We start from the raw sequence: 24431 nt of genomic DNA, 5'->3' as shown, positions 1-24431 counted from the left end.
GAACATCCTTCCTCAGATAAGGCGACCAAAACTGCACACAATACTCAAGATCTGGTCTCACCAAGGCCCTGTACAACTGCAGCAAGACATCCTTGTTCCTGTACTCAAACCCTCTCGCTACGAAGGCCAACATACCATTTGCCTTCTTAACCGCCTGCTGCACCTGCATGCTTACCTTCAGCGACTGGTGCACAAGGACGCCCAGGTTTCGTTGCACTTCCCCTTCTCCCAATCTATTGCCATGCAGATAATAATCTGCCTTCTTGTTTTTGACACATAAGTGGATAACCTCGCATTTATCCACGTTATATTGCATCTGCCATGCTTCTGCCCAATCACCCAACCTGTCCAAATCATACGGGAGTTTCTCGGCATCCTCCTCACAGCACACACGCCCACCCAGCTTTGTGTCATCTGCAAACTTGGAGATATTACATCTAGTTCCCTCGTCCAGATCATTAATATATATTGTGAATAGCTGGGGTCCAAAGACTGATCCCTGCGGTACCCCACTAGTCACTGCCTGCCACTCGGAAAAACAGCCGTTTATTCCAACTCTTTGCTTTCTGTCTGCCAACCAGTTCTCTATCCAAGTCAATACCTTGCCCCCAATCTCATGTGCCTTAACTTTACACGCTAATCTCTTATGCGGGACCTTATCGAAAGCCTTTTGAAAGTCCAAATACACCACGTCCGCTGGTTCTCCCTTATCTATTTTACCAGTTACATCCTCAAAAAATTCCAGTAGATTAGTCAAGCACGATTTACCTTTTGTAAATCCATGTTGACTTTGTCTGATCCGGTCACTGTTTTCCAAGTGCTCTGCTATTACATCTTTTATAATGGACTCTAGCATTTTCCCCACTACCGATGTCAGGCTTACTGGTCTGTAATTCCCCGTTTTCTCTCTACCACCTTTTTTGAACAGTGGGGTAATATTACCTACGCGCCAAACCATGGCTACTGTTCCAGAGTCTATAGAATTTTGGAAGATGACCAGCAATGCGTCTACTATTTCTAGGGCCACTTTCTTAAGTACCCTAGGATGTAGATTATCAGACCCTGGTGATTTATCGGTGTTCAATCCTATCAATTTTTCTAACACCATTTCCCTACAAATACTGATTTCTATCAGTTCCTCCCTTTCATTAGACCCTATGTTCCCCGACATCTCTGGGAGGTTATTTGTGTCCTCCTTTGTGAAGACAGAACCAAAGTATGTATTTAATTGGACTGCCATTTCTTTGCTCCCCATTATAAATTCCCCTGATTCTGACTGCAAGGGACCTACGCTTGACTTCACCAATCTTTTTCTCTTCACATATCTATAAAAGCTTTTATAGTCAGTTTTTATGTTCCCTGCAAGCTTACTCTCATACTCTATTTTCCCCCTCTTAATTAATCTCTTTGTCCTCCTTTGTTGAAGCCTAAACTGCTCCCAATCCTCAGGTTTACTGCTTTTTCTGGCCAATTTATATGTCCTCTCCTTGGATCTTATGTTATCCCTAATTTCCCTTGTTAGGCACAGTTGAGTCACCTTTTTTGTTTTATTTTTATGCCAAACTGGGATGAACAAATTCTGTAGTTCATCCATGCGATCTTTGAATGTTTGCCATTGCCTATCCACCGTCAACCCTTTGAGTAACATTCCCCAATCAATACTACCCAACTCCCGCCTCATACCATCGTAGTTTCCTTTATTTAAATTCAGGACCCTAGTCTCTGAGTCAACTACTTCACTCTCCATCTTAATGAAGAATTCTATCATATTATGATCGCTCCGACCCAAGGGGCCGCTTACAACAAGATTGCTAATTAATCCTTTCTCATTACATAATACCCAGTCTAAGATGGCCTGATCTCTAGTTGGTTCCTCGACATATTGGTCCAGGAAACCATCCCGTAAACACTCCAGGAATTCCTCCTCCACAGTATTGTTACTAATTTGGTCAGCCCAATCTATATGTAGATTAAAGTTACCCATGATAACTGCTGTGCCCTTATTGCACGCTTCTCTAATTTCACTTTTAATGCCATCCCCGACCTCTGCATTACTGTTTGGAGGTCTATATACCACTCCCACTAATGTTTTCTGCCCCTTAGTATTTCTCAGTTCTACCCATACAGATTCCACATCATCAGAGCTAATATCCTTCCTTAGAATTGTGTTAATCCCCTCTTTAACCAGCAATGCTACCCCACCTCCTTTTCCTTTTTGCCTGTCTTTCCTGAATATTGAATACCCCTGAATGTTGAGTTCCCAGCCTTGGCCACCCTGGAGCCATATTTCTGTAATCCCAATCATATCATATTCGTTTACCTCTATTTGCGCAGCTAATTCATCCACCTTAATACGAATGCTCCTCGCATTAAGACACAAAGCCTTCAGGCTTGTTTTTTTAACACTCTTAGATCTTTTAGAATTATTATTTACTGTGGCCATGTTTGATTTAAACCCTTGATTTCTCTGTCTGCCACTTTTGTTTTTCTCCTTCCTGTCTTTTGCTTTTATCCTTGTTTCCCTTTCCTCTGTCTCCCCACTCAGGTTCCCAATCCCCTGCCATTATAGTTTAAACCCTCCCCCAGAGCACTAGCAAACACTCCCCCAGGTCATCAGTCCCAGCCCTGCCCAGGTGCAAACCATCCGTTTTGTACTAGTCCCACCTCCCTCAGAACCGGTTCCAATGTCCCAGGAATTTGAATCCCTCCCCCTTGCACCATTCCTCTAGCCACGTATTCATCTGGAATATCCTTCTATTTCTGCTCTGACTAGCACGTGGCACTGGTAGCAATCCTGAGATTACTACCTTTGAGGTCCTATTTTTTACTTTACCTCCTAAGTCCCTATATTCAGCTTTTAGGACCTCATCCCAGTTTTTACCTATATCGTTACCTATATGTACCACGACAACTAGCTGTTCACCCTCCCCTTCCAAAATATTCTGCAGCCGCTCTGAGACATCCTTGAGCCTTGCACCAGGGAGGCAACACACCATCCTGGAGTCTCGTTTGTGGCCGCAGAAATGCCTATCTATTCCCCTTACAATAGAATCCCCTATCACTATAGCTCTCCCACTCTTTTTCCTCCCGTCCTGTGCAGCAGGAACATAGAAACATAGAAGATAGGAGCAGGATTAGGCTATTCGGCCCCTCGAGCCTGCTCCGCCATTCAACGAGATCATGGCTAATCATCCAAACTCAGTACCCTGTCCCTGCCTTCTCCCCATATCCCTTGATCCCTTTAGCCTTAAGAAATATATCTAACTCCTCCTTGAATATATTTAATGAATTGGCCTCAACTGACTTCTGTGGTAGAGAATTCCACAGGTTCACCACTCTCTGGGTGAAGAAATTCCTCCTCATCTCTGTCCTAAATGGCTTACCCCTTATCTTTAGACTGTGACCCCTGGTTCTGGACTCCCCGACCATCGGGAACATCCTTCCTGCATCTAGTCTGTCTAGTCCTGTTAGAATTTTATAAGTTTCATTGAGATCCCCTCTCATTCTTCTAAACTCCAGCGAGTATAAGCCTAGTCGACCCAATCTCTCCTCATACGTCATTCCTGCCATCCCAGGTCAGTCTGGTGAATCTTCGCTGCACTCCCTCCATGGCAAGACCATCCTTCTGTCACGGTCCCAGCTGCGCTTCCCTCTGCTGGCCGCCTGAGGGCGGTTTTGGAGGCTTCGGTGCGCTGCTGCCGTGCCTTTGGGCCCCTCTCCTCACTTGTTTCTCGAGTATTTGTTCTCATCAGAGTAATTAGGCTAGTTAATAAAGCTGTTTGGTCCTGTCCCTGTCGTGTCCTCTTTTAATTGGACCAAGTAAATTCAACAAATATGTCCCTGTCTTGTCTCTGTGCCTCTGGCCTCACCTGTGTGTTATTAAAGTATTTGTCTCCTGTGTCTCATTTGAATAATTGTGTCACATGACCAATTTGGCCTGTATTTAAGCTTCCTGTTTCCTGTCCTCTGTGCTCAGTCCTGGGTTCGCCTGCCTGCAAGTAACAGCTCTTGCTGTGTCTCACAGAAACCACAGAAACCCCACAGTGCAGATAGGGGCCATTTCGGCCCATCGAGCCTGCACCGACACATATCCCACCCGATCCCCGTAACCCCTACACCAACACATATCCCACCCTATCCCCGTAACCCCACGTATTTAATCCCCCTAACACTAAGGGTCAATTTATCATAGCCAATCAACCTAACCTGCACATCTTTGGACTGTGGGAGGAAACCGGAGCACCCGGAGGAAACCCACGCAAACACGGGGAGAATGTGCAAACTCCACACAGACAGTCACCCGAGGCCGGATTCGAACCCGGGTCCCTGGCGCTGTGAGGCAACAGTGCTAACCACTATGCCACCGTGCTGCCTCCTGTGTTCTCGAGTCTCAAGTGAATCATCTCTCGAGTGTTACCCTGTCTCTGTGTTCTTGAGTCTCAAGTGAATCACCTCTCGAGTGTTACCCGGTCTCAAGTCCCTGGATTGGTTTCCTGCGCTTAGGGCCAATACCGTAACCGTAACAAAATGGCCCCGTGAATGCACGGCCCCGTGACACCTTCCTCCGATAAGGCGACCAAAACTGCACACAATACTCAAGGTGTGGTCTCACCAAGGCCCTGTACAACTGCAGCAAGACATCCTTGTTCCTGTACTCAAACCCTCTCGCTACGAAGGCCAACATACCATTTGCCTTCTTAACCGCCTGCTGCACCTGCATGCTTACCTTCAGCGACTGGTGCACAAGGACGCCCAGGTTTCGTTGCACTTCCCCTTCTCCCAATCTATTGCCATGCAGATAATAATCTGCCTTCTTGTTTTTGACACATAAGTGGATAACCTCGCATTTATCCACGTTATATTGCATCTGCCATGCTTCTGCCCAATCACCCAACCTGTCCAAATCATACGGGAGTTTCTCAGCATCCTCCTCACAGCACACATGCCCACCCAGCTTTGTGTCATCTGCAAACTTGGAGATATTACATCTAGTTCTCTCGTCTAGATCATTAATATATATTGTGAATAGCTGGGGTCCTAGGACCGATCCCTGCAGTACCCCACTAGTCATTGCCTGCCACTCGGAAAAAGACCCGTTTATTCCAACTCTTTGCTTCCTGTCTGCCAACCAGTTCTCTGTCCAAGTCAGTACCTTGCCTCCAATCCCTTGTGCTTTAACTTTACACGCTAATCTCTTATGCGGGACCTTATCGAAAGCCTTCTGAAAGTCCAAATACACCACATCCACTGGTTCTCCCTTATCTATTCTACCAGTTACATCCTCAAAAAATTCCAGTAGATTAGTCAAGAACGATTTACCTTTTGTAAATCCATGTTGACTTTGTCCGATCTTGCCGCTGTTTTCCAAGTGCTCTGCTATCACATCTTTTAAAATGGACTCTAGCATTTTCCCCACTACCGATGTCAGGCTTACCGGTTTATAATTCCCCGTTTTCTCTCTACCACCTTTTTTGAATAGTGAGGTAACATTAGCTACCCTCCAATCCATGGGAACTGTTCCAGAGTCTATAGAATTTTGGAAGATGACCAGCAATGCATCTACTCTTTCTAGGGCCACTTCCTTAAGTATCTTAGGATGTAGATTATCAGGCCATGGGGATTTTTCGGCCTTCAATCCCGTCAATTTCCCTAACACCATTTCCCTACAAATACTGATTTCATTCAGTTCCTCCCTCTCATTAGGCCCTATGTTCCCCGACATCTCTGGGAGGTTATTTGTGTTGTCCTTTGTGAAGACAGAACCAAAGTATGTATTTAATTGGTGTGCCATTTCTTTGTTCCCCATTATAAATTCCCCTGATTCTGACTGCAAGGGACCTACGCTTGACTTCACCAATCTTTTTCTCTTCACATATCTATAAAAGCTTTTATAGTCAGTTTTTATGTTCCCTGCAAGCTTACTCTCATACTCTATTTTCCCCCTCTTAATTAATCTCTTTGTCCTCCTTTGCTGAATCCTAAACTGCTCCCAATCCTCAGGTTTGCTGCTTTTTCTGGCCAATTCATATGTCCTTTCCTTGGATCTTATGCTATCCCTAATTTCGCTTGTTAGCCACGGTTGAGTCACCTTTTTTGTTTTATTTTTAAACCAAGCAGGGATGAACAAATTCAGTAGTTCATCCATGCTATCTTTAAATGTTTGCCATTGCCTATCCACCGTCAACCCTTTAAGTAACGTTCCCCAATCCATCCTACCCAACTCGCGCCTCATACCATCGTATTGTATACTACTATGTTGTTCGAAACATCCTTCAGTGATCTCAGTTAAAAAATAGCTTTTTGAAGATTTAAAGGAGAACTTCATAGATTAAAATATTTTTATGGGATGTCAGGAATCATAGAAAGGTCTAAAACAAAAATGAGTATCAGATAAGATGAGAGGCGAATAGAAAGGGAGATTACAGATAGCACGAGAGATATGAAGAAATCTTTTAGTTATGTGCACAGCAGGGCCAGACAGGACTGTTACGGGGTTGGTGGTGTAGGCACATAATAAAGGATCGCAAAATGGCAGAGGTGTAAGGTGAACTCTTTAATGAGTCTGCACAAAGACTACTTGATTGAATTCTTTTAGCTCAGAAATCTATAATGTACAGAGGGACCAGTAAAGCTGATGTTCTGAAGGAATTATAGGGGAGATTTTTCCACTTTGGTGCTTCCAGCACACATCAGGCCTTCATATTGGGAACGTACGCATGCCCAACTTAATTTTAATAGACAGTAAGTCAAGGGATGGGAGTGTACAATTTCCTGAAGTGGAAAATCTCACTTGAATCTTATACAAGGCACCTGGCGCAGTCCATGTTATTAACAGAGACATTTAGTTTGCATGTTTAAAAGTTATGGTCAGCCTGATGTAGAATGGATTCCACGTCTATGAAAATCTAAAATGACTAATATAAATAGCTACCTAGCCACTTAAGTTTTCTTTTGACGTGTGTACATTAGAGGGTAGATTCAGTGGGGTGGGACGAGGGTTGGAGATCAAATTACAATACCCTAGTGCTGTGCTCCTTTTGACTGTGCAATTATTGAATGTACCCATACATTCTGTACTTTAAACAGCTAGCGTGAAAGGCAGGCACTGAAGGGCTAAGAGTCTAGAAGAGGTGCATTCACCATCTCAATGGTATTGCATGGGGTCTTCTGTGTGTTCTAATCTTGAAGAAAAAATGTGACGATTAACCAAATTGTTTTGATCAATAATTCTATTGGAATTTGACATACTAAAAACACAGGAAAGTGAATAGAAAATTAAAACATTCATAGTGTATCCATTAATTAACAAAAATAAATACTGTAAACGTAGTGCTGCATTAATTCTATACCATAACAGCCTTAACAGGTGACTGCCTAACTGGAGTCTCATCCACATGTAGAAACAAAATCTTTCTTCAAAATACAATTGGCTTACGTATGTAGTTTGCAGGATTATTCCAACAGTAAGTGAGTGATAGCAGTGATTCTAGTCTGTCCGTCACTCATCAGCTAGTGGCACTGACTAAAACAAAAGCATGTTTTGTCATTATCTGCCAGCATTGACCTCCAACCTATTATTGCTAACATTTTGCCAAAATTTACGTCAGTTTCTATGGCAAGCTGCTCAATGGGAATTTACGACCAAAATTTCAGCGGAGCTCATTTCCCCATGCTGAAAAATCGGAGCAAAACAAGTACAAGTGCAGTGCCACTAATAGGGGTAAAAGTTAGAGTATAAAATGACATGGGCTGCCTTCTACCATGGTGCCTCACTCTCCGAGCCTCTTGCCTCTGCTGCACCTCTTCCTCTTAAATTATTATGTAGGACAGGGCTATAGCCATTGAGAAAGCCATTCCAACAACATAGTCCATCAGAAGGGTCATCTTTAGACACCTTTTTATACATTTTCTTTACAGTTGACTTCCTCCATTCTTCTCATGAAGCCCGAAAGATGTCCACTAGGATGTGAGTGAGTTCAATATTCACTTCCTTAAGTACCCAGCTGTGCAGTCCATATTATGTGACCCAGTATTCCATAATTTTTGTCTATCACTAAAATGTAATGTTTGCCCAGGTGGGTACCCCTAATAATAAAATTTCTCATTTCTTTTGGTGAGGGGGTGTAGATATAGAATTTGGGAAAATATTGCCGCTCCTAACCAAGCAACTTTGAAAAATGTTAGTTCCATTATCCAGAACCTTTTAGAACACCAAACACTGCTCCCACTGGATCACTGGAAACATTTTGGATTAAAGAGGATACAAAAACATAATGTATTCCTATTGCTGAGGTGTCAGACCAAAGATATCAGACATAACGAATTACTCCAGCTGTGGATTCTCTAATATGAGTTCAACAATTTAACCTGCACCGTGTACAGAGACCCATTTAACAAGAGCATAATGAACAACATAAAAAACACACATTTAAATGAGATACCTGCATGTACATTCACCACTGCATTCTGGGGACTTTTGCAGATGTTGTCTGTTGCCAGAACCGAGATTGTATAATATTCACCACACTGCAGGTGTGGGATTTGAGCCTTTGTCTCGCTTGTGTTGAATAAAGCTGTGACTCTTTGACTATCTCGAGCGGTCACAGTGTATAACTTTGCCCCATCGGTGTCATCCCACGAGAAGGATACCGCATTTGAATCACAGTTCAGCTCAGCTGTTAGATTCTCAGGAATGCACGGTGCTAGATAGAAAATACAAATGTGTATCAATCCTCTCTCTGTTCTGTAAATGTGATAACAAATAAATGTAAAACTATTTCCATAGTGTGTATTATTTAAGTATTAATAGCCTTACCGGTTTGAATTTGGGCAGAAGTACTTGAAATTCCATTCCGGCTATAACTCAATGTTGTTACAGTTATGTTATAAGACTGTCCACAGTGTAAATCCAGCATTTCATAGCGAGTCTCTGTTGTGTTGTGCGAGTGTGTATGTCCATCACTGCCTTCTGCAGTTACATCGTATGACATCGCTCCAGCAGTCCGTCCCCATGACACTACTACTCGATTAGAGTTACAGTCCACGTTCACAATGATTTCATCTGGGGCGCACGGTGCTGTAGAAAAGGAAATATAAACATTAATATCCACTGGGTTCACGAGAGAAAACGTTTTGTTCAAATGGTCTTTGCCAACATCTCATAGATCTTAAATAACCTCAATAACGCAGTCACCTTTATATTCTACAATGTGACTACTCAATCCAGATGTTATGTATTGGGGCCAACAAATTGCAGCTCAGGACTCTGGGTCACTATGGTCTGTACCCAGCTTGACTGCTAGGTCTACAAATGTTTTCTCTGAATGTTGAATCTTTGTATCAATGATCTCAGATGGGCACAGAAGGTTGCTGATCCCAAAATCCTTAATTTTATTGCTGGTATCCACAGTGATCAGCGAAGGTTGCTGTGGTGCAGGCTGAGCGGGGATGAAATGAGTGGACCATGGGGCTGCACTGCTGCCACTGTCTACAGGAGCATCCATTGAAGGATGGCAGCTCCAGGGCAGCAGGCTGGCACATGTGCTGTTCATTTCGGTTGGTAGGACAGAGGTTCTGTGTCCCTGTTTAGTTTTGGCTTAGATCCTTGGTAAAGTAGGCACTTGTGAATGATGGCCAATTGAGTGGTTGTAACAGACAGGTCTCTCTCTTTATTATACAAGGCAACAGTATTTTGCAGAGCATTCCAATTCTCATTACCTCTGCCTAGTTCACCATTGAGGTCTATTTTAACCCTACCCACCTGTGGGTAACTTGGTGGATGGGCAGTTTAAAATGGACAGATCAGAAAGTTGTAGGACTCAGCCGATAGGTCAGTGTAGTACTGAGACAGTGCTGGTTGTCCATGTGCTATCTTTGCAATAACACTTTAAACCGGTGCCCGTCAGATTTGGTCTAGTTGAAAGGTCGCACAACACTTTTTTCTGAAGAGCAGCGAGTTGTCCCTTACTAACACTGTCAAAACTGATTAACTTGTCATTTAATTTAATGGCAAAATCTCTGTTCTCCTTCAGTTCTGGCCTCTTGCTAATCCCCGATTTTTATTTTCCCATCGTTGGTGGCTGTGCCTTCAGCTGCCTAGGCCTCAAGCTCTGTAATTCCCTCCCTCAATCTCGCCGCCCCTCTACCTCTTTCTCCTCCTTTAAGACGCCCTTTAAAACCTAACTCTTTGACCAAGCTTTTGGTCACATATCCTAATATGTCCTTATGTGTCTCAGTGTCAAGTTTTGTTTGATAACTCCACTTAAGCACCTTGGGGCGTTTGACATTAAAAGTGCGATATAAATGCAAGTTATTGTTGGTTGTGAGACCTTGCTGTGTGTAACTTGTCAATTAAGTTTGCCTACACTACAGTGACTACACTTCAAAAGTAATCTCTTGATTGTGAAGTGCCTTGAGATGTCCTGAGAAGATGAAGGGGTAAAAATTTGGTCGCTACTTTCAGCAACCCGAAAAAGTTAGTGCCCCTGCGCAGTAAATTGAGCGGTAGCGCTCCAAGCAGGAGGCGGGGTGCTACTGGAAGTGATCCCCCTCCTCCCTGGGGAGCTACCATTCAATATCGTGGTGCTACGTAGCGCCGCGGTATTACAGGCCTCCCTCCCCTGATTAAGGGGGAGGGGCCGAGTGCAGCACGCACCAGGGCACTGCTGGACCACCGGGGAGCGGGGTGCCGGGAAAACAGCCTGGCACTCAAGAGGCGTTCTGGGCTGACCGATGGCGACCGGCCCCCAGCATGAAGGAGCGCAAGGGGGCAGGTACTGGCAGGTGGCCCAAAAAAAATGGCTGCCCGGCACCTGCCCTTCAACTTGCACTGCCGTAGCTGCAACATCACCACCCTCACCCTGTCAGACATAACGTCCGGCAGTAGGTCAGGGGGCGCAACTGAAGTTTGCGGCCAGGGCGCGAGCGGGGCGCTGCGCACGGCGATGATGTAATCGCCGGAGGCTCAGCGCCACAGGGCGCTACTGGCTACCACCACCGCTAACCTCCCGTTGAATTCCGCTGGAGGAGTTAGTGGCGCCGTGCGCAGGGCTAGTGGCTTTGCGCCCTGTTAGGGCACTAACGGGAGGCACAAAGCAACCCAATTTTCCCCCCGAAATGTGTTATATAAAGGCAAGTTCTTTCTTTCTATATTACCTGTCTGAATTTCATAACTGGAGCCTTGGATGCTGCTGCAGTTTTCACCAAATGCGAGTACAGAGATGCTGTATATTTGGCTGCAGTGAAGATCTGGGATCAGACAGTTTGTTTCAGACGTGGTACAGGCGGCTGTGTGTCCATCACTGCCCTCTGCTGTTGCAGTGTACGACACTGTGCGATTACTCGGCTCCCATGTTACAAAGGCAGTGAGAGCGTCACAATCCGCTTGTACATTCTGAGGGGGGCATGGTACTTTAGGGGAGGAGGAAAGAGAAATAAGATGTCATGAATTAGTGATACCAAACTCAGAAAATCTACTCTTACTGAAGAGATTCCCAATAGTTGTGCAGTAAATAGATTCTCATTCAGAGACACTGAATTCAACACGGACTGTAATTTCTAATTGGGCCTTTTGTTTGCAAGGCTCTAGTGGAAGGAAGGGGAACACTTCTTCCATTCTACAAAGAAAGCCTTGTGGTCGCTAATGTAAAGTGTTAATGTTAGTAGCTGGATAGAAACCCAAAGCATTCGAACTCTTTGCTGAATGAGGTCACCACAGTAGGGAAATCAAGTGTCATCATAACCTCCCAAATTACCAATGTGACCTTCCTGGACCTCAAACCTCCAAACAATACTTGCTACTGCGCCAGTGTAACATTTCCCACACATCACAAACTTCTTTAGAAATTTTACCTGTTTCAGTTTCAAAAATGGAAGTGTTTATACTCTGACAATAACCATCTATCGCTTTTACAGTTATCAAATATGTTTGACTGCAGTGCAGGTCCATGAAATCACAGCTTGTCTTTGTTGTGTTACACAGTGCTACGTGTCCATCTTGACCTTCTGCTGTTGTAAGGTACCACAGCGCACCATCACCCTTCTCCCATGTCACTGATGTAATCTTGGTGTCACAGCTTAGATTGGTGGAAATATACTGGGGTGCACATGGGGCTGCAAAATATAGAAAGACAAACTGTCTGACAGGAATTATCTATAATCCAAAATGTTCAAAACAAGAAGTCACTGTAATTATATTTGTGCTTCTGAACAATAATTTACTTTTATATATTTTTTTAATAAATAAAATCCTCTAATGTATTTGACAGCACCTGTTGGATTAACTACTGGGGAAAATCTCAGCTCTTTTTGTAGTGTATGTACCTTTAAGAGAGAACTACTTTTACAGCTCCTGTATACTGTAGTACCGGCAGTGACCACACCTGTATATAAGCCTTGAGCAGGCATCTGTACTGTTAGTCTTTAGACTACCCTCCTCCAGTAAACACCTGTTGATTGTTAATTTGCAGCCTCCGTCTAGTTATTGAAGAACACCATACTTTAAGATTCACGGATTCAACAGTGGCGACGAGGTCGATTCGAATCTACCTGCAACTCTGCATTTCCTTCCAACGATTTGCTCCGGGAGGACGGTGGAAGAAAGTCGAGGCCAGAAGCACGGGCGTCGACCACGAGCAACCGCCCAGTCATCTGGCAAAGAGTGAACATCGCAGGGGAGGCTTTTGAGAGCTGGGCTTGGTTCTCCAGCCACGACGATCCAGCAACAGACTGGCAACAGGTACAGCGCAGACCCTTCCCGGACAGCGGCGGCTGGAGCCGACCGACGGCACAGAAAAGGCTGAGCAGCGTCGACGGGGTAAGAGAGAGGGTAAAGCGCACAGGGCGCAGCCGGGGGTTGAAGACCGAGCGGCGTCGACGGAAAACAAAAAGAGAGAGAGGGTAAAGTACAGCCGGGGTTCAGGACCGAGCGGCGGCAACGAGAGAGGCGCACAGGAGAACGCGCAGAGCGCAGCCAGGGCTCAAGGGCTGAGCAGCGTCCGCGGGGAAAGAAAGGAATCGCGGGAGACGCCATTTGAGCCGCGGAGAAGAAGGGAGAGCGCGGGAGATGCCATTTTTGAAGCCGCAGCGGAGAAGAAGGGCGAGCGCGGGAAGAAAGGAAAGCGCGGGAGACGCCATTTTGAGCCAGTGGAGAAGAAGGGAGAGCGCGGGAGACGCCATTTTAGACTAACCACACCCAGGGATGCCGAAGAGTGGCAGTGTCACAGCGTTCGACAATGAAATCGAAGATTGACATATGTGGAACGCATTGAGGTGTACTGCAAGGCGAATGAAGTGCCAGATGCCAGGAAAGCACTGGTTTTGTTGAATTCCATGGGTGCAAAAACGTATGGCTTACTGCGAAACCTAATAACCCCAGAGAAGCCAGTGGATAAGGATTTCGAAAGCATAGTGGAAATCCTACAGGACCACTTAAACCCCACACCACTGCTGATAGCAGAAAGATTTAAGTTCCACAAAAGGAACCAGCATAAAGATGAAAGTAATGCTGAGTATTTAACGGAACTGCGCAAGCTATCAAAACACTGCCAGTTTGGAATGGGACTAGCAGATACGTTAAGGGACAAGTTTCTGTGTGGGCTCCAAAGTGAAGGAACCCAGAAACGGCTTCTATCAGAAAAGGATCTTACGCTGGACAAGGCTTTCAGCATGGCAGTATCACATGAAGCAGCCGCATGGGGCGCTGCAGAGATACAACGGAGACCCCAAGAATATGGCACCAATGAAATGTCATACGGAGCAGGGAAGTGTTATCGCTGCGGCAGAACAACACACGACCAGAAGGATTGTTGGTTCAAGGACCAAGTGTGCAGACAGTGTGGAAAAGCAGGACACATAGCAAGAGTCTGCAGGTCAGGGAAGAAAACCAGCAGCAAGAAATCTCCACAGGAGAAGTACAAAAAGGTACATAAGGTGATGGACAGTAGTTCAGATGAACAGAAAAGTGATACAGACTCCGGAAGCAAGGAGCTGGGTTGTCTGAAACTACATAAGGTAATCAAAATGGAGGATCACCAGACTATCTGGGTCACGCTCAAGATAGACGGAGTCCAAGTGAAAATGGAATTGGACACAGGATCAGCCCTAACAGTCATAAACCGAAGGGACTACAAGCGGCTATTCTCACATATACCCTTGAAAGCTACAGAGATTGTCTTGAAGACGTACACGGGGCAAAAAGTCTACCCCAAAGGAAAAATAAGGGTGAACGTGATATACAAAGGCCAGGAAATACCAAAAATGGACCTATATGTATTGCCAGATGGAGGACCACCACTACTAGGACGTGAATGGATCCGGAAGATACAATTAGATTGGCATTCCATACAGGCACTGAAGGTTGAGGCCAAAAAGGATGATGACGTCACACCTGGACGACTGTCAAAAATGCTAACTGACGCACAAGAAGTGTTCCAGGAGGGACTCGGAACACTAAAAGGCATAACAGCGACGATCAAAATAGAGGAAAATGCAAGCCCAACGTTTTTTAAGGCCAGACCGGTGCCTTATGCGATCCGACCAGCCGTCGAAGCAGAGCTGGAAGGTTTGGAACGTTCAGGAGTACTGTCCAAAGTGGACTGGAGCGAGTGGGCTACACCCATTGTTCCTGTAATGAAGAGGTCGTTGAGTAATACGCCTGGGGAACCAAAGAAGGTCCGCATCCGTGGGGATTTTAAGGTGACAGTGAACCCAGTCCTTCACACGGTAAAATATCTGCTTCCACGGATTGAAGATATTTTCGCCTCGCTATCTGGAGGAAAACGCTTCACTAAGATTGATCTGGCCCAGGCGTACCTGCAAATGGAGGTAGAAGAAGCCTCGAAACAATACCTCACGATCAACACTCACAAAGGTCTCTACCAATACAACCGGCTGGTGTTCGGGGTAGCATCGGCTCCGGCTATTTGGCAAAGGGCAATGGATCAAGTCCTGCAAGGGATTCCAGGGACCCAGTGTTATTTGGACGACATCCTGGTCATGGGCGAAAATGACAGTGATCACCTCGCCAACCTGGAGAAGGTGCTCACTAGATTGAAGGAATATGGGCTATGAGCTAATCGCCACAAGTGCGAGTTTTTCCAGAAGCAGGTCTCGTATTGTGGCCACGTTATTGATGAAGAGGGGTTACATAAGTCCCCTGAAAAGATTGAGGCAGTAGTCAAGGCTCCAGCACTGGAAAATGTGTCACAACTGAGGTAATTCCTCGGGCTGGTGAACTACTACCATAAGTTCTTACCAAATTTGTCTACAGTATTACACCCACTGAACACCCTACTGCAAACAGGGGTACCATGGAAGTGGAATGACGAATGTAAACAAGCTTTCCAGAAGTGCAAAGAATTGATCTCATCAAAAGAGGTGTTGGCCCATTTCAACCCAGCACTACCAATTCGGTTGGCGTGTGATGCACCACCCCATGGTATTGGAGCGGTGCTGTCGCACAAATTCCCAGACGGGTTGGAGAGGCCAGTAGCCTTTGCGTCTCGGTCACGAACCTCAGCCGAGCGCAACTATGCCCAGATTGACAGGGAGGCCCTCAGCCTAGTATGGGGAGTAAAAAAATTCAACCACTATCTGCATGGGCAGAAGTTCACCTTGCTGACTGACCACCAACCACTTGTCTCCATCTTTAATCCAAAGAAGGGCATTCCAGTGATGACTGCACAACGGCTACAAAGATGGTCCCTTTTTCTAGGGGCGAACCAATATGAAATAGAGTATAAGGGCACGAAACAGCATGGAAACGCTGATGGGCTATCATGCCTGCCACTACCTACTGTGGAGGAAGCACCCGCAGTGGACCCTGTCGAAATATTTTATTCGTCGATAATTGAACGCTTGCCAGTAACTAACGCGGATATAGAGAAGGAGACCCGAAATGATCCGACACTGTCTCAGGTATATGATTTGACGGTGAAGGGATGGCCAACACATGGCGACTCACTGTTGCCAGCATTCTCATCCAGAAGAGAACAGCTGTCAGTATGCCAGGGGACAGTGATGTGTGGATCCCGTGTGGTAATTCCACCCAAGTTAAGGGAGAGAGTGCTCAATGAGCTTCACGAAGGCCATCTGGGAGGGGTGAAAATGAAAAGCCTTGCTAGGGCTTATGTGTGGTGGCCGGGGATCGATCAGCAAATCGAGGACCTGACAAAGAGCTGCTCAGGATGCCAGAAGGTCCAAAATGCACCACCACATGCCCCTCTACACCCATGGGAGTGGCCCTCCTCTCCATGGCAACAGGTGCATATTGATTTTGCTGGTCCATTCATGGACTCAATGTTCTTAATAGCAGTGGATGCGCACTCGAAATGGCCTGAGGTGATAAAAATGTCCTCCACCACTACGGAGAAAACGATTGCAGTCCTATGGACCATATTTGCCAGGAACGGCTTGCCAGAGCAGATTTGCTCTGATAACGGACCACAGTTTGTGTCCGAAGAGTTCCGGAAATTTATGAGAAGGAATGGGGTAAGGCATTACACATCCGCCCCGCATCATCCAGCCACAAATGGATTGGCTGAGAGGTTCGTACAAACCTTTAAAAAGGCAGTGAGGGCCATGTGCGATGATGACATTCCACTACAGCATAAGGTGGACAATTTCCTGTTAGCCTACTGAAATGCGACACATGCAGTTACCAACCAGACCCCGGCCATGATGTTCTTTAACCGAAGGTTGAGATCTCGTCCGGATTTGCTCAGACCAAATGTGCGAAGAAATGTTGAGGATAAGCAATTCCAGCACATCAATGAGAAGCCGACAAGGAGCTTCAATGTAGGACAACCAGTCTTGGCCCGCGACTACCGAACAGAGAAATGGCAACCTGGAACGATATGCACACGGCAGGGACCACTAATGTACACAGTGGATGTCGGGGAGAACATTGTGAGACGCTATGTCGACCAGATCCTAGCGTCACAGGAACGACTCAACCCCATGTCTCGCGTACCTGGGGATGAACCCGACATACCGGTAGCATCTACCCCAGAAACAGTAGCAGCGGAAACTGATGAACTAACCAACGACAGGGGGCCAGAATCGCCTCCGCACCTAGAACAAGACACTCAGGAAAGGCGCTATCCAGAAAGGATCAGGAAGCCACCCCAAAGACTGAATCTATAAATGGACTATTTCAGTTAAATGTGCATGTTAAAGTGTTAACTGTTATTTGAATGTTATGGTACTGTTAATCTAAAAGGGGAGGAATTGTAGTGTATGTACCTTTAAGAGAGAACTACTTTTACAGCTCCTGTATACTGTAGTACCGGCAGTGACCACACCTGTATATAAGCCTTGAGCATGCCTCTGTACTGTTAGTCTTTAGACTACCCTCCTCCAGTAAACACCTGTTGATTGTTAATTTGCACCCTCTGTCTAGTTATTGAAGAACACCATACTTTAAGATTCACGGATTCAACACTTTTGAAAACAGGAATTTCTCTTTTGAAAATAAATGTTTCACGCAAATATGGCACTGGATTCATTGAGAATTACACTAAATATCTCGACAGCCATCCTTGTGTAGAAAGATCGAGGCAGAATTTCACCAGTCATTATTTGCACTTTAATAATGTGACTTGTGTGGTTAGACTTTTGGTATTTACATTATTTCTCTGCACTCAAACTCAATGACACATGGAAAATAGCTGATAGAATAGGCCAAATATTCCTCAAGGTCCACTTATTTTGTTGACTGTCAACTGCACTCATAAATTTATATATCTTGTTGTGGCTCTACTTACACTGCAAACAAATGTAAATATCTTTGGAGTTTAGTGCAGATTTTTATGCAGTGTAATTCAAAATAACAAATTTGCCACTTCTAACTTGTAGCTCAATTCCTGTTCAGTTGCTAAATCCCCTGTCCCAATGCAGTGTTTAGGGATATTTTACTGTGTGGAAGGTTCTCTGTAAGTGAAATTGTCATGACAAATTGGTTGTGCCTGTTTTGAACCATCCTATTCTATACAAGAGACTTACCAGTACTGAAGTCAAAGTTAGAGCTTTGTGAAGAGTCACATATACCATCCAGTGCTGTTAGAGTTAAATTATACATCTGTCCACAGTGTAGATATTTTATTTGACACTCTCTGTTGGCTGTATCACATGATACCATGTGCCCATCACTTCCTTCTGCTGTTGCAGAGTAAGACACTGCACCTTTAGTGTGGGTCCACGACACAGCCGCATCGTTTGTGTTACAGTCCAGCTGGACATCGAGATTCTGCGGGATGCACGATACTGAAAAGAGCAAAAAGACCAGATGAAGAGCACTTGTCCAGCAGCTGCTAAACTGTATGGCATTGTTTTGTAACTGAAATCTTCATGCAAATCTATTTTGAGAGTTTTTCTGGAGAACAGTGTTTTGGACAGTGCAGAAATCAGGGTTAGTGAGATTGATGCAGAAATTAGAGATACGGGATATCGCATTTCTCTTTAGTTACCTGTTTTCATTGTGACGGAAGGACTTTCAGCAGTGTCACATGCGTCATCGTGTGCATGAACTGTGACAGTGTAGGTCTCTCCACAGTGCAGGTCAGTGATATCACACAATGTATCATTAGCACTGCATTGTTGCACATTGCTTCCTCTTGCAGTCGCAGTGTATGATATTGCCCCTTCACTTAGCTCCCATGAGACTGACACATAGCCAGCATCACAGTCCATGTGAGCATCAACATTCTGTGGGACACATGGTACTGCAAGAAGAAAATTCATAAACATCAACCAGTGGAAAAACACTGAGCCACATAACTGTCTGTAAGATACAAAAATGACCAAATTCCAACCAATGTGTGTATGTTTTAAAATTTCTTATTCTAAATTCTTGTCTAGGATTACCTGTTTTAATTGTAAAAGCAGAGCTTTGTGAGCTGTTACATTGCATGCGGATTGCCTGTACAGTTATATAGTAGTTCAATCCACAATCCACATCCGAGACCTCGCATTCAGTGTCTGTTGCATTGCAGGAGGCCCAATGGCCATGGCTTCCTTCTGCTGTTACAAGGTATGACTCTGTACCATTACTGGGATCCCAAAACACTGACACAATCTTACTTTCACAGTTCATGTGAGCTACCACATTCTGTGGGATACAAGGCACTGCAGAAAAGAGAAAGCACAGAATGCAATCCTTAAACTGTTGTAGATTTAATGCTGCATATACATGACTAAAAGCTGTATGATATGAAATCTTACCAACAGAACAACAACTATTTATATTTTTATAGTGTCTTTAAAATACAAGAATAGTCACAAGTTGGTTCACAGAGGCGTAAAGAAAAGATAATACCGAGCCAAAGGAGGAGTAATTGGGCCGGGTGACCAAAATCTTGGTCAATGAAATCAGTTTTATGGAGGTTTCTAAAGGAGGACTGGGTGACTGGAAGGGAAGAAGAAAGGAGAAAAGGGCCCAACAGTCAAAAGGAAAAGGGAGATAAAAGTAATGGGCTCAGGTTTGAATCGGTAGCCAAATTGTGCACACAAATGGATACATAGGGAATTTGGGTTACATAGGCAAGGCAGGGATTAGAAGAGATATGACCTGGGCTTAAACTGGGCTCCTTCACCCTTATTCCAGGTGACTTGGAACTGATGGATGAAAAATTGTTACATTCAGTATACTCGGTACAGTAATCTTACAATAAAATGCCATAATATCTGATTAACCAACTCTCAGACTCAAGCCTTTGGTTTAGTAATAGGATTCCTGCCTCCGACTCAGAGTGATGAATTTTTCCAACCTCGGCGGGTCCGTGGCAGGCGATGTCCGTGGTGTGTGGGGACCTCTCATCCGTCTCGATCCCGGCCTCCAACAAGATTTTCCATTGATGGGGCTTGTTAAGCCTGCCCTGCGAGGCTCCCAGCCAATTAATAGGAAGCGGGTCTGATGACGTCATTATATGACGCATCACCAGCTGGTTTCCTTAAAGGGGCCATGTCCACATTCATTTTGACAGTTGTGTTGTCAGTGTTCTACAGCATTGAGGTGCTGCAAACACGGACAAGCACTGCACAGAGGCGCACGGCTGCACCCAGGCTCACCCATTACTCCCTCCATATGCTTATGGAAGGGGTCACAGCATGCAAGGAGATTCTCTTCCCTTCCAATAGGCGGAAGAGACCTCCCCAGGAGACCAACGCAGCCTGGTTGCACATTGCACAGGAGGGCAAAAGCAGGGATGTCATCAGGAGGACCAGGCTGCAGTGGCGCAAACCTTTCAATGATCTCAGTAGATCACAAAAGGTTACTGGAAAGCCACACTCAACCTCATTCTGCTGTGCCACTCATCACATCCCCATCACTCTGCCTTCCCTAGCCCACGCCTGCACATCCTTACTCACAGCAACTTAACTTGCACCTCCACCCATCCCTCTCTATCTACATTATCACTTCCCCATCTCACTAACCACCCATCATCCTTGTCCAATCATGCCAACTAACAACACATAAGGGTAGGCAGTTGCGTGTTATCGCCAATGTACATGTAAAGTTTCTGTTAATGTGTTGTCAAACATTGAAATCTTTCTTTTCAACACTTTGCCTTCTTGGACAGATCTGTGTGCACTTTTGGAAGTCGCTTAGTGAGTTGCAATGAATGGTGATACATAACAGTACCCCCCAAATGGTGACAAGTGAGAAAGAAATGGATTGGACATTGTCGGGGGTCATCATGTGGCAGCCAGGGTGTACAGCGTCAAGTGAAGTAAATTTGCCATGGTGTGGCCATCCCTGGCCTCCCAGGCAGTAATGTGCACGGGTGCTGTTGCCCTGTGTCCTGTGCAGCATCAGGTGATTGCGGAGAAGATTGGTGCTGTTGTTGGTGCTACTGCTGTGCCTGGTGATGTTGGCGTTGGGGCTGATCGTGGTGGGATTCTGAGGACCAACGTGAGATTTTTTCAAGGGCACCGATGTTGATGGAATAGATAATAGCTGAAGTTGAGATGACAGAAACAATCTGTCAATGGAGAGAGCTTGCTCCAAGGAGGTGACACTGGATAGAGTTAGCTCCAAACACTTCAAACCTCCATAAAGCTGAAAAATGTATACCAAATCCTGAAGCCTCCAGCTGCTAAGATTGGAAATTGAACAGCTGTGAAATGGTAGCTTTTATACCACTTTTGCAGCTGTCAACTATTCACAGCAATGGAGAGTCATTGAGAACCCGACACACTTACCTAATGTGATCCCCGAGTGCCGGGAACCTTACAAAAAACATGGAAAATTTGTTAGGACCTGGTAAAATGCTGCTTAATTACCTTTAAGCAGCTTCTTAAGTATCTCAATTGCCTGTCCCGCCGCTTAGTGCTGGGTCTGCAAACCGCAGGCAGAACAGGCACCTGGGAAATTAACAAGGAGGCGGGTTCAGAGCGGACTTCCCCCCACCCCACCCCAAATCATATGGGTTCTGAGGGCCCATAACACCCTCCTGCAATGGCCTAACCTCCCTGGTTGGTATAACAATGCTTATGGCAATGGAAGGAGCACTCGCCTTGCGGCCTGCTAGACTGTTAATCAGTCTGCGAATCCTCCACTACTTCATTCGATTGTTCAGGGGAAACAATATACGAAAGCAACAACATCCAACTCTCAGCTCACAGCTGAAAAGCCTCAACAACCTCTACAAACATTAAAGCAATCCAGAAAGGAAGGCCCACAAATTGAAAGAGTGGATCAAGGCATTGCTTCTGAGTGTGTCCTGATTCCCAGATGTTTACTTGGGTAAAGGCATCAATCCTTGTTACATGCTGCTGATTTCCTGATGGTTTCACGCTTTAATATGAACTATACAACATGTGTCAGAGGCACTTTGATCAGTATCTGATAGGATTAACTGATGGATAGTTGGGTTTGTAATAAAGATTAACTGTAGCAATTATTAATGTACAAAATGTGAGATGGAGTTTATTAATATATAGTTTAGTAACGCTATGTCAATTCAAAATTTTCCTGTCTTTTAGGGACATTATCCTGTTTATTTTCATAAAAAGAGAACCAATGTTTTACCTGTTTGAATTTCAAAAGCTGGACTTGGTAAACTGGTACAATTCTCATCCATTGCTAATATAGTTATACTGTACATCTGGCCACAGGGGAGATCTATGATCTTACAGCTTGTTTCTGATGCATTGCAGGAATACCTGTCTCCTTCCATTCCTTCTGCAATTGCGATGTAGAATACAGCGCCATCACTCTGCGCCCACTGTACTGACACTGTGTGTGTTGCACAGTGCAAAGAAGCACTTACATTCTGGGGACTGCAAGGGGCTGAAGATATCGGAGAAACAAGATGGATAAAGGCACAATCAGCTTTTTACTTCAATTCAAGAATATGCATATACAAATTGCATTTAAAAAGGTTAAAATAAAGTCTACTATGTAAATCATCTGCTGCTTTGTTAACATGGAAAGGAACTATGTGTAGGATTGAGAGTACACACTTAACGTGGCGACGTTCCAGAGCCACGTCATGATTCAAAACGTGACGCGGGCAGGAGGAAGCAGCTGATTGGGTGAGTACTTATACTACTCTATAGTTTGACAGTTAAGGTTCATAGTTTATAAAGTTTAGAAGGTCTTAATTTTGTGGTTATAATTTCTAAGGTCTCTGTTGTGTAGCGGGGAGTGCTAGGAAACAAGGGCCCTTGAGTATATCATTTAATTGTAGTGTAATTGGTGGTATTGATTAAATTTAAATAAATTAAAGGGTAAGTCATGGCAGCAAAGCTCGGCCCCGTGGCATGCTCCTCCTGCACTATGTGGGAAATCAGGGACACTTCCTGTGTCCTTGACGAGCATGTGTGCAGGAAGTGTATCCAGCTGCAGCTACTGGCAGACCGCATTGCGGCACTGGAGCTGCGAATGGATACATACTGGAGCATTCGCGATGCTGAGGACGTCGTGGATATCACGTTTAATCAGTTGGTCACACCGCAGGTAAAGGCTGCACAGGCAGGAAGGGAATGGTTGACTGCCAGGCAGAGTAGTAGGCACAGGCAGGTAGTGCAGGGGTCCCCTGTGGCCATCCCTATCTCAAACAGATATACTGCTTTGGATATTATTGGGGAGGATGGCTTATCGGGGGAAGGCAGCAGCAACCAACTTCCTGGCACCATGGGTGGTTCTGCTGCACGGGACGGGAGGAAAAAGAGCAGGAGATCTATAGTGAGAGGGGATTCAATTGTAAGGGGAATAGATAGGCGTTTCTGCAGCCGCAAACGAGACTCCAGGATGGTATGTTGCCTCCCTGGTGCAAGGGTCAAGGATGTCTCGGAGCGACTGCAGGGCATTCTGGAGGGGGAGGGTGAACAGCCAGATGTTGTGGTGCATATAGGTACCAACAATATAGGTAAAAAATGGGATGAGGTCCCAAAAGCTGAATATAGGGACTTAGGGGGTAAATTAAAAAATAGGACCTCAAAGTTAGTAATCTCAGGATTGCTACCAGTGCCACATGCTTGTCAGAGTAGAAATAGGAGGATACTTCAGATGAATACGTGGCTGGAAGAATGGTGCAAGGGGGAGGGATTCAAATTCCTGGGACATTGGAACCGGTTCTGGGGGAGGTGGGACCAGTACAAACTGGACAGTTTACAGCTGGGCAGGACAGGGACCGATGTCCTAGGGGGAGTGTTTGCTAGTGCTGTTGGGGAGGGTTTAAACTAAAATGGCAGGGGGTTGGGAACCTGTGCAGCGAGACAGAGGAAAGGGAAGCAAGGATAGAAGCAAAAGACAGGAAGGAGAAAAGCAAAAGTGGAAGTCAGAGAAACCAAGGGTGTAAATCAAACATGGCCGCAGTAAACAATTATTCTAAAAGGTCTAAGAGTGTTAAAAAAACAAGCCGGAAGGTTTTGTGTCTTAATGCGAGGAGCATTCGTAATAAGGTGGATGAATTAGCAGCACAAATAGATGTAAACGGATATGATATAATTGGGATTACGGAGACATGGCTCCAGGGTGACCAAGGCTGGGAATTCAACATCCAGGGGTATTCAATATTAAAGAAGGACAGGCAAAAAGGAAAAGGCAGTGGGGTAGCATTGCTGGTTAAAGAGGAGATTAACACAATAGTAAGGAAGGATATTGGCTCTGATGATGTGGAATCTGTATGGATAGAGCTGAGAAATACCATGGGGCAGAAAACGTTAATGGGAGTTGTATACAGAACCACAAACAGTAATGCTGAGGTTGGGGATGGCATTAAACGGGAAATTAGAGATGCGTGCAATAACGGCACAACAGTTATCATGGGTGACTTTAATCTACATATAGATTGGTCTAACCAAATTAGTAACAATACTGTGGATGAGGAATTCCTAGAGTGTATACGGGATGGTTTCCTCGATCAATATGTCGAGGATCCAACTAGAGATCAGGCCATCTTAGAGTGGGTATTATGTAATGAGAAAGG

At 45.1% G+C, this 24431-nt stretch overlaps 1 protein-coding gene across 3 annotated transcripts in view; it reads right to left on the bottom strand.

The window, feature by feature from the left end:
• Positions 1-24431, bottom strand: part of LOC147121905 (fibronectin-like) — a 119570-nt gene that overhangs the window by 73997 nt on the left and 21142 nt on the right. For 2 of the 3 annotated variants that reach the window (XM_085982443.1, XM_085982444.1), the window contains exons 9-16: positions 22028-22288; positions 18862-19122; positions 18465-18719; positions 18001-18261; positions 11851-12111; positions 11155-11409; positions 8816-9076; positions 8442-8702 (exon numbers count right to left, since the gene is read on the bottom strand). In XM_085982443.1, the coding sequence (XP_085838569.1) occupies positions 8442-8702; positions 8816-9076; positions 11155-11409; positions 11851-12111; positions 18001-18261; positions 18465-18719; positions 18862-19122; positions 22028-22288 (2076 nt within the window). The remainder of the gene's footprint in view (positions 1-8441; positions 8703-8815; positions 9077-11154; positions 11410-11850; positions 12112-18000; positions 18262-18464; positions 18720-18861; positions 19123-22027; positions 22289-24431) is intronic. The other variant, XM_085982445.1, reaches the window with a different exon arrangement.

Source organism: Somniosus microcephalus, chromosome 3 (genome assembly GCF_052327205.1).
Source record: "Somniosus microcephalus isolate GS21.2 chromosome 3, FLI_Smic_1.0, whole genome shotgun sequence".
Lineage (NCBI taxonomy): Eukaryota > Metazoa > Chordata > Chondrichthyes > Squaliformes > Somniosidae > Somniosus > Somniosus microcephalus.
This window is presented reverse-complemented; position numbering and strand designations above follow the sequence as displayed.